The following is a 12,078-nucleotide window of genomic DNA, read 5'->3' on the forward strand; positions in this document are numbered from 1 at the left end:
CGCTGGTCAGCGTGCTGGAGGCCGTGCTGGACATGCACCTGCTGGTGCGCGCCGTGACGCGCGGCGACCCCGCCGCTGAGAGGACCGAGAGGCGCGGCGCGCGCATCTACTTTTGGACGTACTCGCTGTGCTGGACCGTCTTCTGCCTGGCCTACTGGCGTGCCTATGTGCCCAGCTGGCGGCGCAGCCTGGACGATGACGAGTGACAGTGACGAGCCGTACGGACTGTAACGAAATCCGTAAAAAAGACACCTTGTCAAGTCAGTCACGTTGATATCAGCATGTTGATCGTTGTTTGTTAGCGATCTCGCAAGTGTTAGAAGCCGGGAGTGTTGCCGTAATTATTGTTCCCGTTATCGGTGAGACACTGTCCAATGCTTCATTATTCTATTGAAAACCACATATATACAAATGTTGCTGCACTATGGTGAGGCACGGCAATAGTAATTCAGCGCGATGGCATGGTAAAAAATACCACAGACAGGTGTATGACTGCCTCCGACAGGCTCGTCGATGAGAGACCGGCGGGAGCCAAGGGGCGCCGCCGGCCGCCGATCCGACTTGGTCGCGATCTCATCTACAAAAGGTGCGCGCACAAGGCCTGGCACGGCTCAGAAAATAAGACTGAGATCACAGACACCGGTAAAGTAACGGCACAGAAACATTGCTCTCATCAGGTGGACATCATCAGCTATCACCGACAAAACAAAACAATAAAACAAAATCGTCAAATGAGCATGCAATATAACAACTATCATGGCGGGAAATTCACCGTCAACAATCGTATAAATAGCATCTAAAATGGAGGCGATCACAGGCCGAGCCACCGCAGGCACAACAGTGGAGGAAGCGGGCAGTGGCGGCGGCCGGTGTTACCGTACCGGGTCGCGGTCACGCGGCGGGTACAGCGCACCGGGCGGCGGAGGGCCGGCGGCGCCGGGCAGGTCGGCGCGCCGCAGCGGGCCTGGCGGCCGCGCCACCGCGCCCGGGCCGCCGAACGGCGACGCGCCGAAACCCGGCTTTCCGAAGCCGCCGACCAGCTGGAGTCCGCCGGGCGGCGGCGCCGACATGGGCGGCGGGGGCGGCGCCGGCGGCCGCGGGTACCCGGCCATCGGCGCGCCGTACATGCCGGCCAGCTGCAGCTTGTGGTCGAGCAGCTGCCGGTCGCGCTCGAGCGCCAGCCGCTCCAGTTGCTGGTGGCGCGCCAGCTCGGCGGCCGGCGGCTCGCGGTAGAGCAGCGGCGCCAGTCCGTTCAGCTGCATCAGCTGCCGGTCCCGCTCCAGACTGCGCAGCGGGTCGCTGCCGGCCGACAGCGCCGCGTACGGGTCGAGCCGCGGCCCGGCCGCCGGATCCAGGCCGTACGGCAGCAGCGGGCGGGGTGCGGCCGCCGCCGCCGCCGCGCCGTACAGCTGCGACAGCGGGTCGGGCCGCGGCGCGTGTCCATTCAGCTGGTGTCGGCCGGGCGCCTTCAGCTCCAGACCGGCCGGCCGGTCCCGCTCGTCCGTCTCCCGGCGGCCGGCCGGCGACTGGGACGGCTCGGCCGGCTTGCCGCGGACCGGCGAGCGCGAGTGGTGTCGGCGCGGCGGCGTGGCGGCGGAGGCGCGCCGCTCGGCCGCGCGCCGCTCCCGGTCCCGCTCGGCGGACGGACTGTAGGCGCTGCTGCTGCCGCCGCCGAACGCCGGCGGCCCCAGCTCCGGCTTCAGCGAGCCGACAGAGATCACCGGCGCAGGGGGCCGACCGAACCTGCGGACAACGGACGGCGGTCAGCGGGCGGCGGCGGCGTCACCGGACACAGGGCACACTACCAGCCTAGATGGGTTTGTACAGTAAACTCATACTGCGGGCCGATATTAAAACTACCTCCCTGAATATCATAGGATCGGCTATTTATCAGCCGTAGCCGTGACTCCGAAGCCGACCATCGGCCCTATGACAGCCGGCACATGACTAAGCGTCAAGGAATGGAGGCACGTCGTGCCACTATCCACTAACTCAGCTGTCGGGGAGGGCAGTGGCCGCATAGAGCACAGCTGCTCTCGTAGCGGAGCATCCGCCGTCCTACAAAAGCATTTCCGCTAAATGGTCCATTACCGAAAACCACCCAACCGAGCGCCGATTGTCGCCATTGTTCCGTGCCGTGGATCACGCAGCGAGATCTCTACCATCTACAGAAACACGTCACCCCGCGTATTGTTCACCGTACACAAACCGTATGCAACGTGCAGATATGCGGCCTATCCGCTCACGGTGATAACCATATGAGGGGAATTGTGTTACCTAAAACATTGAGCGAATAGTTCACAAATTGTTGGTCGGTGCCCGGGGTTTTAAATGTGAGGTGAATAGTTGCGGGTAAAATAGAGTTCATGAAATGATTTCCGAGAATGGTCGAGACTGGCACAATTATAACCTTACTAAACAGTGGAACAATGTTGCAGAAGCATGAACTATAAACGAAAATAATTTATAACCACCTAGTATTTTCCCTTCTACTAAGGTACTTATGGTTAAGAATTTTCAAACAACCGGGAAACAGATAAGAGTTAAAAGAAAAATCCATATAGCGAAAAAGGACTCAATAAAAAAAAAACTAATGAGCTTCTGAAAAACATTTGGGATTCCAAAAGATAAAGTAAAATAGGTATGATAGCGCTAAGGTTGCCAAAGGTATCATGATGAAAGTGAACACTAATCGCAATCGATCCCCAATCGTCAGACAATTTAAACACGACCGCCGGGTGCGTATTAATGTTGAACTGCTGACATTTGAGAAATGTGCGCGACTCGGTAAAATGGCCAGTCATCAGCCGACATTTACCTCTGAACGACACGTCAAACTGCTACTGGCACCGCTGTCAGACTAAAGTGCGTCAAAGACATACCGGATGTCGCGGCCCGATCATAGGCGACCCACTCCACCAGCCCCGCGCGACTGCAAGGATCCGTCACTGCGCGGACGTGCGTACCTGGCCCATGGGTCCAGTGCGCTGAGGCCGGGGTCGGCGACGCTCCTCAGTGGAGAGGGACCGGGCCCGGCCAGGCCGCGGTAGGCCGAAAACTCCGGCAGGGAGGCCTGCAGCGGCGCCGTGGCACTGGAGCCGACCGGAGCCCCGCGCGGCGGCGGCTGCAGGCTGGGCCGAGCTGCACGAACAGAGGAGAGGACCGGTTAGCATTTAACACGGAATATTTCCAACAAACATAAAACAAAGCAAAGCACAAAATTGTTCCACAATACACAAAGACAGAAGAAAAGGCATTGTGTTTCTCAAATCACGAAAATAAACCATGTGTCTGCTAACATCCTCTATTTAACGTCTCATGACTGCCGCAAAGCCCTCCTATACCCCACCCACCACCCATCGCGACCCCCTCCCTACCCATCACCACCACCCTCCAGTCCTCACCGAGCGCCAGGTGCCGTGACGAGGCCGGCTGCGAGTGCAGCTGGTGGGCGCCGAGCACATCCAGCGGGCCGGCACCCGCTGCGCGCGACGGCTGCGGCGCGGACGCCATGAGCAGCGGAGGACCCGCCGACGCGCCGCGCGCCGGGTCCAGGCCGCCGCCGCTACCCGACGCCGCCTTCCGCTTGTTCTTGTAGATCTCCCAGGCAATACGCACGTGCATAGCGTTCCAGCGACCCGTTTTCTGCAGCAGAAGACGAGAGAGCCGAATGTTAGGACAGGACCATACACTTACAGCCTTGGTAGTCATGACTCATGTCCATTATGAGCGCTTCATCATCGGGGACCGTTAAAGGGACCCTCCCACCTTAACATTAGTTTTGAGTTGAGATAGCCAAATTGGTGGCCATGACCTGCAAATACCGGTTTGGACACTCACAACATCGAAAAATGCTTTAATTCGAAGATATGGAATTTCAAACTTGCAGTTTTCGGATTCTAAGGGGCTAATGCATTGGAATGCCCCCTTAGAATTTGTGACGTCAGCGGAGATCTAACGATTTTTAAATCTTAGACTAAAACCATCGTTAACACGTGGTGGTATACGCTGCTTTGCGCGCAACGCCTGCCGCACTTTAGGGCTGCCAAATTATTGCTTCCAAATAAAGTCGCTAGTAACAGGGGAGATTGAGATCCCAAAAAGTAAACAAAAGTAAAAGCCTAATATCTTGAAAACCAGTGAATATTATTCGGTGAAATTTGGGTAGATATTCGTTTTCGCTCTTTCTGAACCAAGGGACATCACTTTCATGCCAATTCATTAACTTTTTTGAAGTTGGGAGGGTCCCTTTAAGTTTCTTCCCGTTGGGCGTTGAGGGATGATCAATTATGAGGGGGAGGGGCACGAAAGTGATGTCACCGGCCTATTAACCCCTCCGTCCACTTATCAAGTGCCGTTGTCCCAGGGGAAGAAAAGAAAGGTTGAACCGGCCGGATTTAGCGGTTCAACGTCCATTAGAAATTGTCCTATCATCACAAAGCGGTGCTACGCTGATTCAGCGTGTCGGCCAGCGGTGTCGTGATACGACTTTGACGCGGCTGTGACATTCGCCGGCGCGGACGGTGACACACGACGGACAGATTCGAGTGGTCAAATGTCGCGCGCAGAGGGGGTAGGTGATGTCGTCAGCCGGAGCGCAGAGGACGAGAGACCGACGGAGGGAGAAAGGCTGACGGGTCAACCGCGCCGTCCGGGTCAGGACGTGGTCGTGACGTCACAATACAGGTCAGTATGGGACAGTTGTCATGTGACAGACGAGGAACATCGTCTGCCTCCGGTGACACAGCCAGTGCCGGCGCCAGGTCACCAATTGACATAAATGCCAATGACGCACGTCGGATTATTGGAAATTCAAATGCAAACGGATTGCTAAAAAATAGCAGTAGAACTAGAGACGAGTGTCACTGAAAAGTTAAAAAACTTTTCAGTTATGCAGGACATGAGTGAATAAAAATCCAAGGGGCTTGTACTTTTCAACAGTGGTTCCCTCTTCCATCTCAGATATGAATTAACAGCATAGGGCAAAAGCTTAAAGCTCAAGGCAACAAAAAATTTACCCTACGCAAACAGAAAATGTTATCAACGTAATTAGTTACGATTGAACGTCATTTACGACAGTGAATAACTGGCGCTTTTACGGCTGCAACAAAAAAAAAAATCACCACAGTAACAGAAAATATTCCCGATGGGCTCAGTAATCGAGCGACTGAATCTTCTAACTGAGCTTCTCAGGTAAACATACTATTAACCTTCCAGGCGGTGGGGCGACATTTTTTGCCCCCCCCCCCTTTAGTTTTTTTTCTCGATACATCTCCAGAACCGCTGCGCCCATCATCACCAAACTTTCAGTACCCTCCCGTGAATAGCTTTTACACATTGTGACCAAAACTTTTCCAAAGGCTATGATAGGTTGGCCGCTAATGTCGTCGGAGTGACGTCATTTCTGCCATTTTTGACCCACAAAAGGTTTCGCGGGAAGAGCTGTCAGGCCTATAGCTTTAGAAATACAGAAAAAAATGTTTCAGACATTAAAGGTGTAGAATCAACAGGGCTACAAAACTGCTATCTCGGATTTTTTTTTTTTATTTTGGCCCCTAATTTTTTTGAAAATATTAGCCGAAAAATCCCATTAAGTTTTTGAATTTCGAAAAAACCGGAATGTATGTGATAGTTCCTACCGCCTTCTATCCACATCCCAAATTTGAGATCGATACCTCTTTTTTGGCCACGTTATAGCGAAAAAACTGTTCAAAATTGATGACGTCAAATTTTCAAGCTCAATTTTTAGCGATTCTAGACCACTTAGCGCAAAACAAAGACCCCCATTGAACTCCCCGTGACGAGCTGCATCGAGCCAATACCTATTTTATGCAAAACTATCACCTTTGAAATTTGATCTGTTTTTACCTGACCTTGACCTGACCACCAGAAAATGACCTAAACCGTACCTGATGGTCTTATAACCAGCAGCAGAGTTGTAAATGAAAAATTGGCCATAAAACATGCATCGCACAACCTTAGTAAAGTTGGGTTCATGTGCTGACCTTTGGTGACCTGACCTGTGACCTGACCTGGTATTAGCAGTGACCTCTAATAGCAACATATGTACTAGGCACTAGCCAACTGACGCCCTATCGCTGGTTTTCGACAAAATGCGTTTTGCTCGATGGTATAGCGCATTCCCCAGAAGACCCGTGAACGGTGAAACATTTTATCTTTGACTTGACCTGTGACGTCATCGATGACCCCGAGGTCAATGAAATTTGGTTTCCCTCGACAAATTTGACAGGGCTATCGAACACCGTTTAAACTTTACGGATCCGTCCAATAGTTTCGGAGATACGGGGGGGGGGCAAAAAATGCCCCCCCCCCCCTACACCGCGCGGAATGTGGCCGGGAGGCCCACCGCCTGCCGGGTTAACCCATCATAATAAACCATCACCCTTACGAAATATCAGTACCTCTTAACACCAGCCATCAGCCACATCATCGGTCACCCATCAATTATATAACCCGTGACAGCGGTGTCTGTCAGCTGTCAGTAGAGCAGCGACCTGCCGAGGTTCTGAAGGTTGCACTGGCCGCGGTGCGCCGCCGTCGGCCGGGGGTCACCGAAAGGTCACCGGCTCCGGTCACCGGCCTGTCGCTGTCACCGCTGAATTACACTGACACGACGGCCGGCGGGTGTATGACAGGCGGCCGCCCCCGCCCCCGCCACCGGTGGGCGGCCGGTAAAGGTCCACAGGTGGGCGGCGGACGGAGTGAGCCGGGGTACGACGGACCCCGGGTCTGTGTCAGCGCCATGGCAGACCATGACTGATAGACGGGGCCACCAGTCAGCGTTTGATTTGTGCAAAAATACCATGCCAGGGAAAACAGATTATTTATAGAGTAGCGAGACGATGCAGTGCATTCGCATAATTACGCTGGCATGTGTAGGGTATGAATCAGCTGTCAGTACATCAAAAGTGATCAATAACAGCGGCAGATGATAACGGAAAGAGGCACGATGTCCTCTGTATCCGTGTTTCCGTAAATTACGCTCCGTACCTCCTGAATTTCAATCATTTCTCTAGGCAAGATGCTCTCCCTTAACCAAAACAGTCATCAGACCGGGGCACACGACAGCGGCCTGCGGCGGCGGCGGCGGCGGCGGCGGCTCACCTTTGGCCCGGCCGGCTGGAGTCCCACGCCGGGCAGCAGCGAGCCCGCGCTGACCGAGGCCGCCACCGACGCCGGGGTTAGACCCGAGGCGAGGCCCGGCGTCAGTCCGGGGTTCAGTCCCGCCGTCAGGCCGTGCGCCAGTCCCGGCGCCAGGCTCGGGTTCAGACCGGGCGGCAGGAGTCCGGGCGCCAGGCCCGGAGTCAGGCCCGGAGTGAGACTCGGAGTCAGGCTGGGCGCCAGACCGGGCGTCAGGCTGGGCGGCAGGCCCGGAGTCAGACTCGGAGTCAGGCCGGGAGCCGCCGAGCGCGGAGTCAGCGGAGTCAGACCCGGCGGCAGGCCGTTCCGGAACAGGGGCGAGTGAGCGCCGCCCATTTTGGGCGTCGCCTTCACCTGCGAATGAGCGAAAAGCAGCCGGTCAGAAAGCAAAACAATATACGGAAACGTCCGCGTCCGTTACAGCAGTACTCACATCGAGTTACTACAGGCAAACCATTCGTCAAACATTGTTTGTGCATCGGTTCATGACCACGGGCTAGCTACTTACAATACAAATACTGAGACAATGTCCATTCAAACAGTTACTGCACATTGTTATGTCGCCGAACAACGAGTTACCATAGGTCTAAACGGCCTTTGCAGCACGGGGTCGCCTACAGAGGCAAAGCTGAATCATAATTTACCAACAAGCAAAAGGTTATTCATCGGCTGAATCTAAATGTAAAATGATGATTCGAAATTTGCCCACAGTCGAACACATTTGCGCCCCCTCAGTCTCGCTCGGCACGGCAGCGCACTCACCAGTGGCGGCACGGGCGCCGTGACGCGCATGTCGGACGCACTGCTGGTGCCCGGCTGGTGGTGCTGGTGCTGGTGCAGCTCCGGCGGGCCGACGGCCAGGCCACTGCGCTCCTGCGACGCTAGGAAGCGGCTGTTGAGCTCTCGCCGCAGCAGCTCGGCACTGTCTGTGGACGGGTGGCCGGGGCGCGGTCAGACTCGGGAGGACGGGCGGCCGGGGCGCGGTCAGACTCGGCGACTGAGCCGCGGACTGCGGCCGGCGGCTGTCACAGCGACACTGACGGCCGAGCGGGGCGGCACCGGCACCGCCGGCCGGCCGCAGGTGGGGGACGCTATCACTGCATCATCGGCACCAGGCCGGCACTGACACCACCCCGCCGGCAGCGAACACCCCGCACTGACACCATCGAGCCGGCAGCGGCCGCCCTTTGCATCGGGCAACGGCCTAACACACCGGACACAGGCATACATACCTAAGCTATATAGGCTATATCACCACCGTACCCACAAAAAAATGATCCATTTTTCCATCTAGTCAAATGAAGCTATAAAAAATGTGCATAGGCGAGTGTGCAGATTGATTTCGTGATGTTTAGGTTTACATAAAAATATCAATAGACTGAATAAAGACAAGCAGGCCGTTAAAACTTAAAATCTGCCGTGCAAAGGCAAAAACGCATAACTAACAATTTTGGCAAAATTTGTTTTTTTACACCATTCGATTCCTCTCAATGAGCTACACATGCTCATATCAATATTAAAGTCTATGCGTCATTTAATAACTAAATATTTCATATATAAGTTTGGAAAAAGCACACACAACACAATTAGGCAGGCATCCACAGAGGCAAAAACACATAACTGTTACATATCTACTCCCTGCTGGTAATCGTCTGGATTAAATAATCCTCCTTCCAAAACAAAAACGCATATCTGTTGCAGATATGCGTATTGTTGGTCTCCGTGTGCAGTAATGTCTTTGCATTCCAAGACAAAAACGCATATCTGTGCAGATACACGTTTTTGGCTTGGTAAACAGTGAACGAGCAACGTAGATGTGCGTTTTTGTCGTGGTGGAGCGATTGTCAATTATGTTCATTCGACGAACTTTGCAGATATGCGTTTTTGACCGCTTCTCCTGAGCGGAGGTATCGTAGTGAAACACGTGATTCTTTTTTCGATGAGTGAATCAGCCGTGAAAAGGGAAAGGCTCGTACCTAACCAATATTATTTGCGAATGTAAGTTCCTGAATCATTGGATTCCACTATATTATCACAATGAGGACAATGAGATGATCCATTCCATTCAAGTCGGGGGCCCCCTAATCATTAGACCGCCGAAGACCGTGTTAAAATGAGATGAAATAAAGATTGAAAAGACCGGGAGGGCCCATCTCGTTCCCCAGCAGTCTTATATGAGTCCATAAAATGCCTAGTAGTGCAGCCAGGGTGATTGTGGTGAAATTGCAATGGCACTCAAAAGGCCTCAAAGGGCCCACGGATAATGGCACTCAAAAGGCCTCAAAGGCATAGAGATCTTATATACATAGAGATGACATGCACTTAAAATCGTGGCGATTCAGTGGGTCTTTTTAAGCAACTTATTTTCAGTCAGTAGCGTGCCAATATGGCTGAGGCATTGTTAGTCTGAAGAAATTATTACGTAGCGAGCGAAGCAAGCGTAGTCTTTCGTAGATTAACGGAAATTTCTGAGTATGAGCGGCCGGCCGGCCGTGGTTACGCTTTTGCGAGGCTTATATCTCAGCAACCACTTGACCGATTTACATTTGATGATTTTTCTAGGGTAGCTTCATTCCTTCTACCAAGTATTGGACTATTCTCGATGCATGTGGGTGACCGCTTATGCACGTGCCACGTGCAAAACGAAGAGGTGTCAGTTTTGCAATTGTTGCAATATCTTGGTAACTACTTGGCCGATTGCGCTGAAAGTTGGTATGTAGATAGGCACCCACTAGGCAATGCATATCCATGTGCCACAGTTGGGGTGCTGCTGCACGTGCGCACGTGCAGGGGTCGATTCCAGATCTCGAGAACGGCTGAACCGATTGTGCTGAAATTTGGTACATGGTTAGGGACCAGTTAGTATGGTGCCGTGCAAAAGTCAGTTGTGACCCATTTTGCACGTGTGCACGTGCAGAGTGCCGCTTCCAGATCTCGAGAACGGCTAGGCCGATTGCGCTCAAATTCGGCACATCGCTAGGGACCGGTTAGTAGGGTGCAGTGCACAAGTTAGTTGGAGGTGTCCCTGGCAAATTCGCTTGTCCAAGGCCCACCCTCTCGCTCGCTCCGTTGGTCGCCCCAAAAGGCGTTTTACTGGTTAGAAATATTGCTGTTCTTTCCTGGCTGATTTCATTCCTGAGGTAAGCAATGAAATTTGTAGCATGATTTCATTTTGTGTTTTTATTGAATTCCTTAAAAGCTCGCCTAAAAACATTCTCTCTCATTCAGGCTCTCATCAACCCGGCAAGCGGTGGACCTCCCGGCCACCTTCCGCGCGGTGGGGGGGGGGCATTTTTTGCCCCCCTCCCGTATCTCCGAAACTACTGGACGGATCTGTAACATTCAAACGATGTTCGATAGCCCTGTCAAATTTGTCGACGGAACTCCAATTTCATTGACCTCGGGCTCACCGATGACGTCACAGGTCAGGTCAAAGATAAAATGTTTCGCGTACGTTAAAAATAGGACGTACGTTGCCTAATATATATGTTGTTATTAGAGGCCACTGATAATACCATGTCAGGTCACAGGTCAGGTCACCAAGGGTCAGCACATGAACCAAATTTACTATTTACTAGGGTTGTGCGATGCTTGTTTTATGGCCCCCCTGACATGGTCCCCCTCCCAAAAAAAGGTTACAGGTCTAAGATCATTTGGGTCAGGTTCATGGAATTTTCAGGGTAGGTTCCTTGAGATTTGGTCAAGTTTGGCGCTTTCGGTCAACCGTCGTGAAAACGGCTGTTCTGAACTTTTCTGAGCACCGTGCAAGCTCAAATATACATATGTTGCATGTTCCCATTCAATGATACATTAACCCTCGCCGGAACTATTGGTTTTCTACATACGCGCCGGCCGGGGGGGGGGGGGGTGGTACGATTTCCCTCGCCGTTTCGCCCCGCCCCTGATGAAGCTAGAGCGTCGCGGAAAAAAACAAGCGTGTCCTCCGTTACAAGACGCAGGGACTGGAACCCGATTTTAAAGGTAGTGTGCCACCTTTGAAAGATTTCCCATTTTATTTTTCCTAGGATAAGAAGCTTCTGTTTTTACCTAATATCGCAAAAAAATCAAAAATGGGCCTGGAATAGTGCCTTTTTTCGCCTAAAAGTTTATCGGTTTTTCGATATGTATAACAACTGTAGTGGTCTGACCTGCAAACAGGCGTCGGCAACAATCGCGAATGCGGCGCACATGTGACAATAAGCAAAGGTCATTATAGAGTTACGACGTACGGGAATGAGTTATCAGCTGTCTAATCGTAGACAACACAATGTCGAGCCTTAAACTGTAAGCCTGTAAGCTTTGGGCGCGGTCTACCGAACCACCTAACAGGCGTGTTCGAAACCGCAGGAGATGATGATGAACGGGTTTATCGAAACTTGATTGGATGAGCATATCGGTAATAGCGATTTCAGTGTGTGCATTTATTGTTCATAGTGGTGTGAAATGTGGTTGGGGTACGACCGACAACCCGTCGGGGCGAATTTCGAATTTGAAAGAGGTCATGTTACATAGTACTCGAATCGGCAGGTCTTCCTGAGTTTAGTGGTGGCTTTCCCGACTCGCTAACTCAATTTGATGGGGAGTTATTGATGAAAAACTCTAATGACCCAAGTATATAACTGCAATGAAAACCGTAAGCCTCATGCTAATAATTATATTCAAAATAGGGCCAAGAAAATAAGACATGTTGGCCAAACTGACAAACTGACTTTTGTCAAACCGTCTTACGGTTTTCATTGCAGTTATATATTGTGTAATCATGGAGCCTCAAAACCGCGCTTTCTTTAATCAATGACCCAAGTGACCATAAATGACGCCACGCAATGTCAACAATGCAAAAGTGAAGCATCGGACCTTGCAAGACGTGCAAGAAATCACGATTCCATGTGCTGGAGACAGCTTGAGATAGTTCTCGGC

The 12,078-nt window shown here is 52.4% G+C and overlaps 1 protein-coding gene across 1 annotated transcript in view; it reads right to left on the minus strand.

Moving 5' to 3' along the window:
- Positions 1 to 611: 611 nt before the first annotated feature.
- Positions 612 to 12,078, minus strand: part of LOC122372205 (collagen alpha-1(III) chain-like) — a 31,271-nt gene continuing 19,804 nt past the window's right edge. Inside the window, exons 11-17 of the mRNA XM_043349117.1 lie at positions 7,924 to 8,087; positions 7,126 to 7,515; positions 3,405 to 3,645; positions 2,967 to 3,141; positions 1,614 to 1,743; positions 1,105 to 1,544; positions 612 to 624 (exon numbers count right to left, since the gene is read on the minus strand). Of these exons, the coding sequence (XP_043205052.1) occupies positions 612 to 624; positions 1,105 to 1,544; positions 1,614 to 1,743; positions 2,967 to 3,141; positions 3,405 to 3,645; positions 7,126 to 7,515; positions 7,924 to 8,087 (1,553 nt within the window). The remainder of the gene's footprint in view (positions 625 to 1,104; positions 1,545 to 1,613; positions 1,744 to 2,966; positions 3,142 to 3,404; positions 3,646 to 7,125; positions 7,516 to 7,923; positions 8,088 to 12,078) is intronic.

This window comes from Amphibalanus amphitrite, unplaced genomic scaffold (assembly GCF_019059575.1).
Source record: "Amphibalanus amphitrite isolate SeventyFive unplaced genomic scaffold, NRLGWU_Aamphi_draft 001329F_arrow, whole genome shotgun sequence".
NCBI classification, from domain to species: domain Eukaryota; kingdom Metazoa; phylum Arthropoda; class Thecostraca; order Balanomorpha; family Balanidae; genus Amphibalanus; species Amphibalanus amphitrite.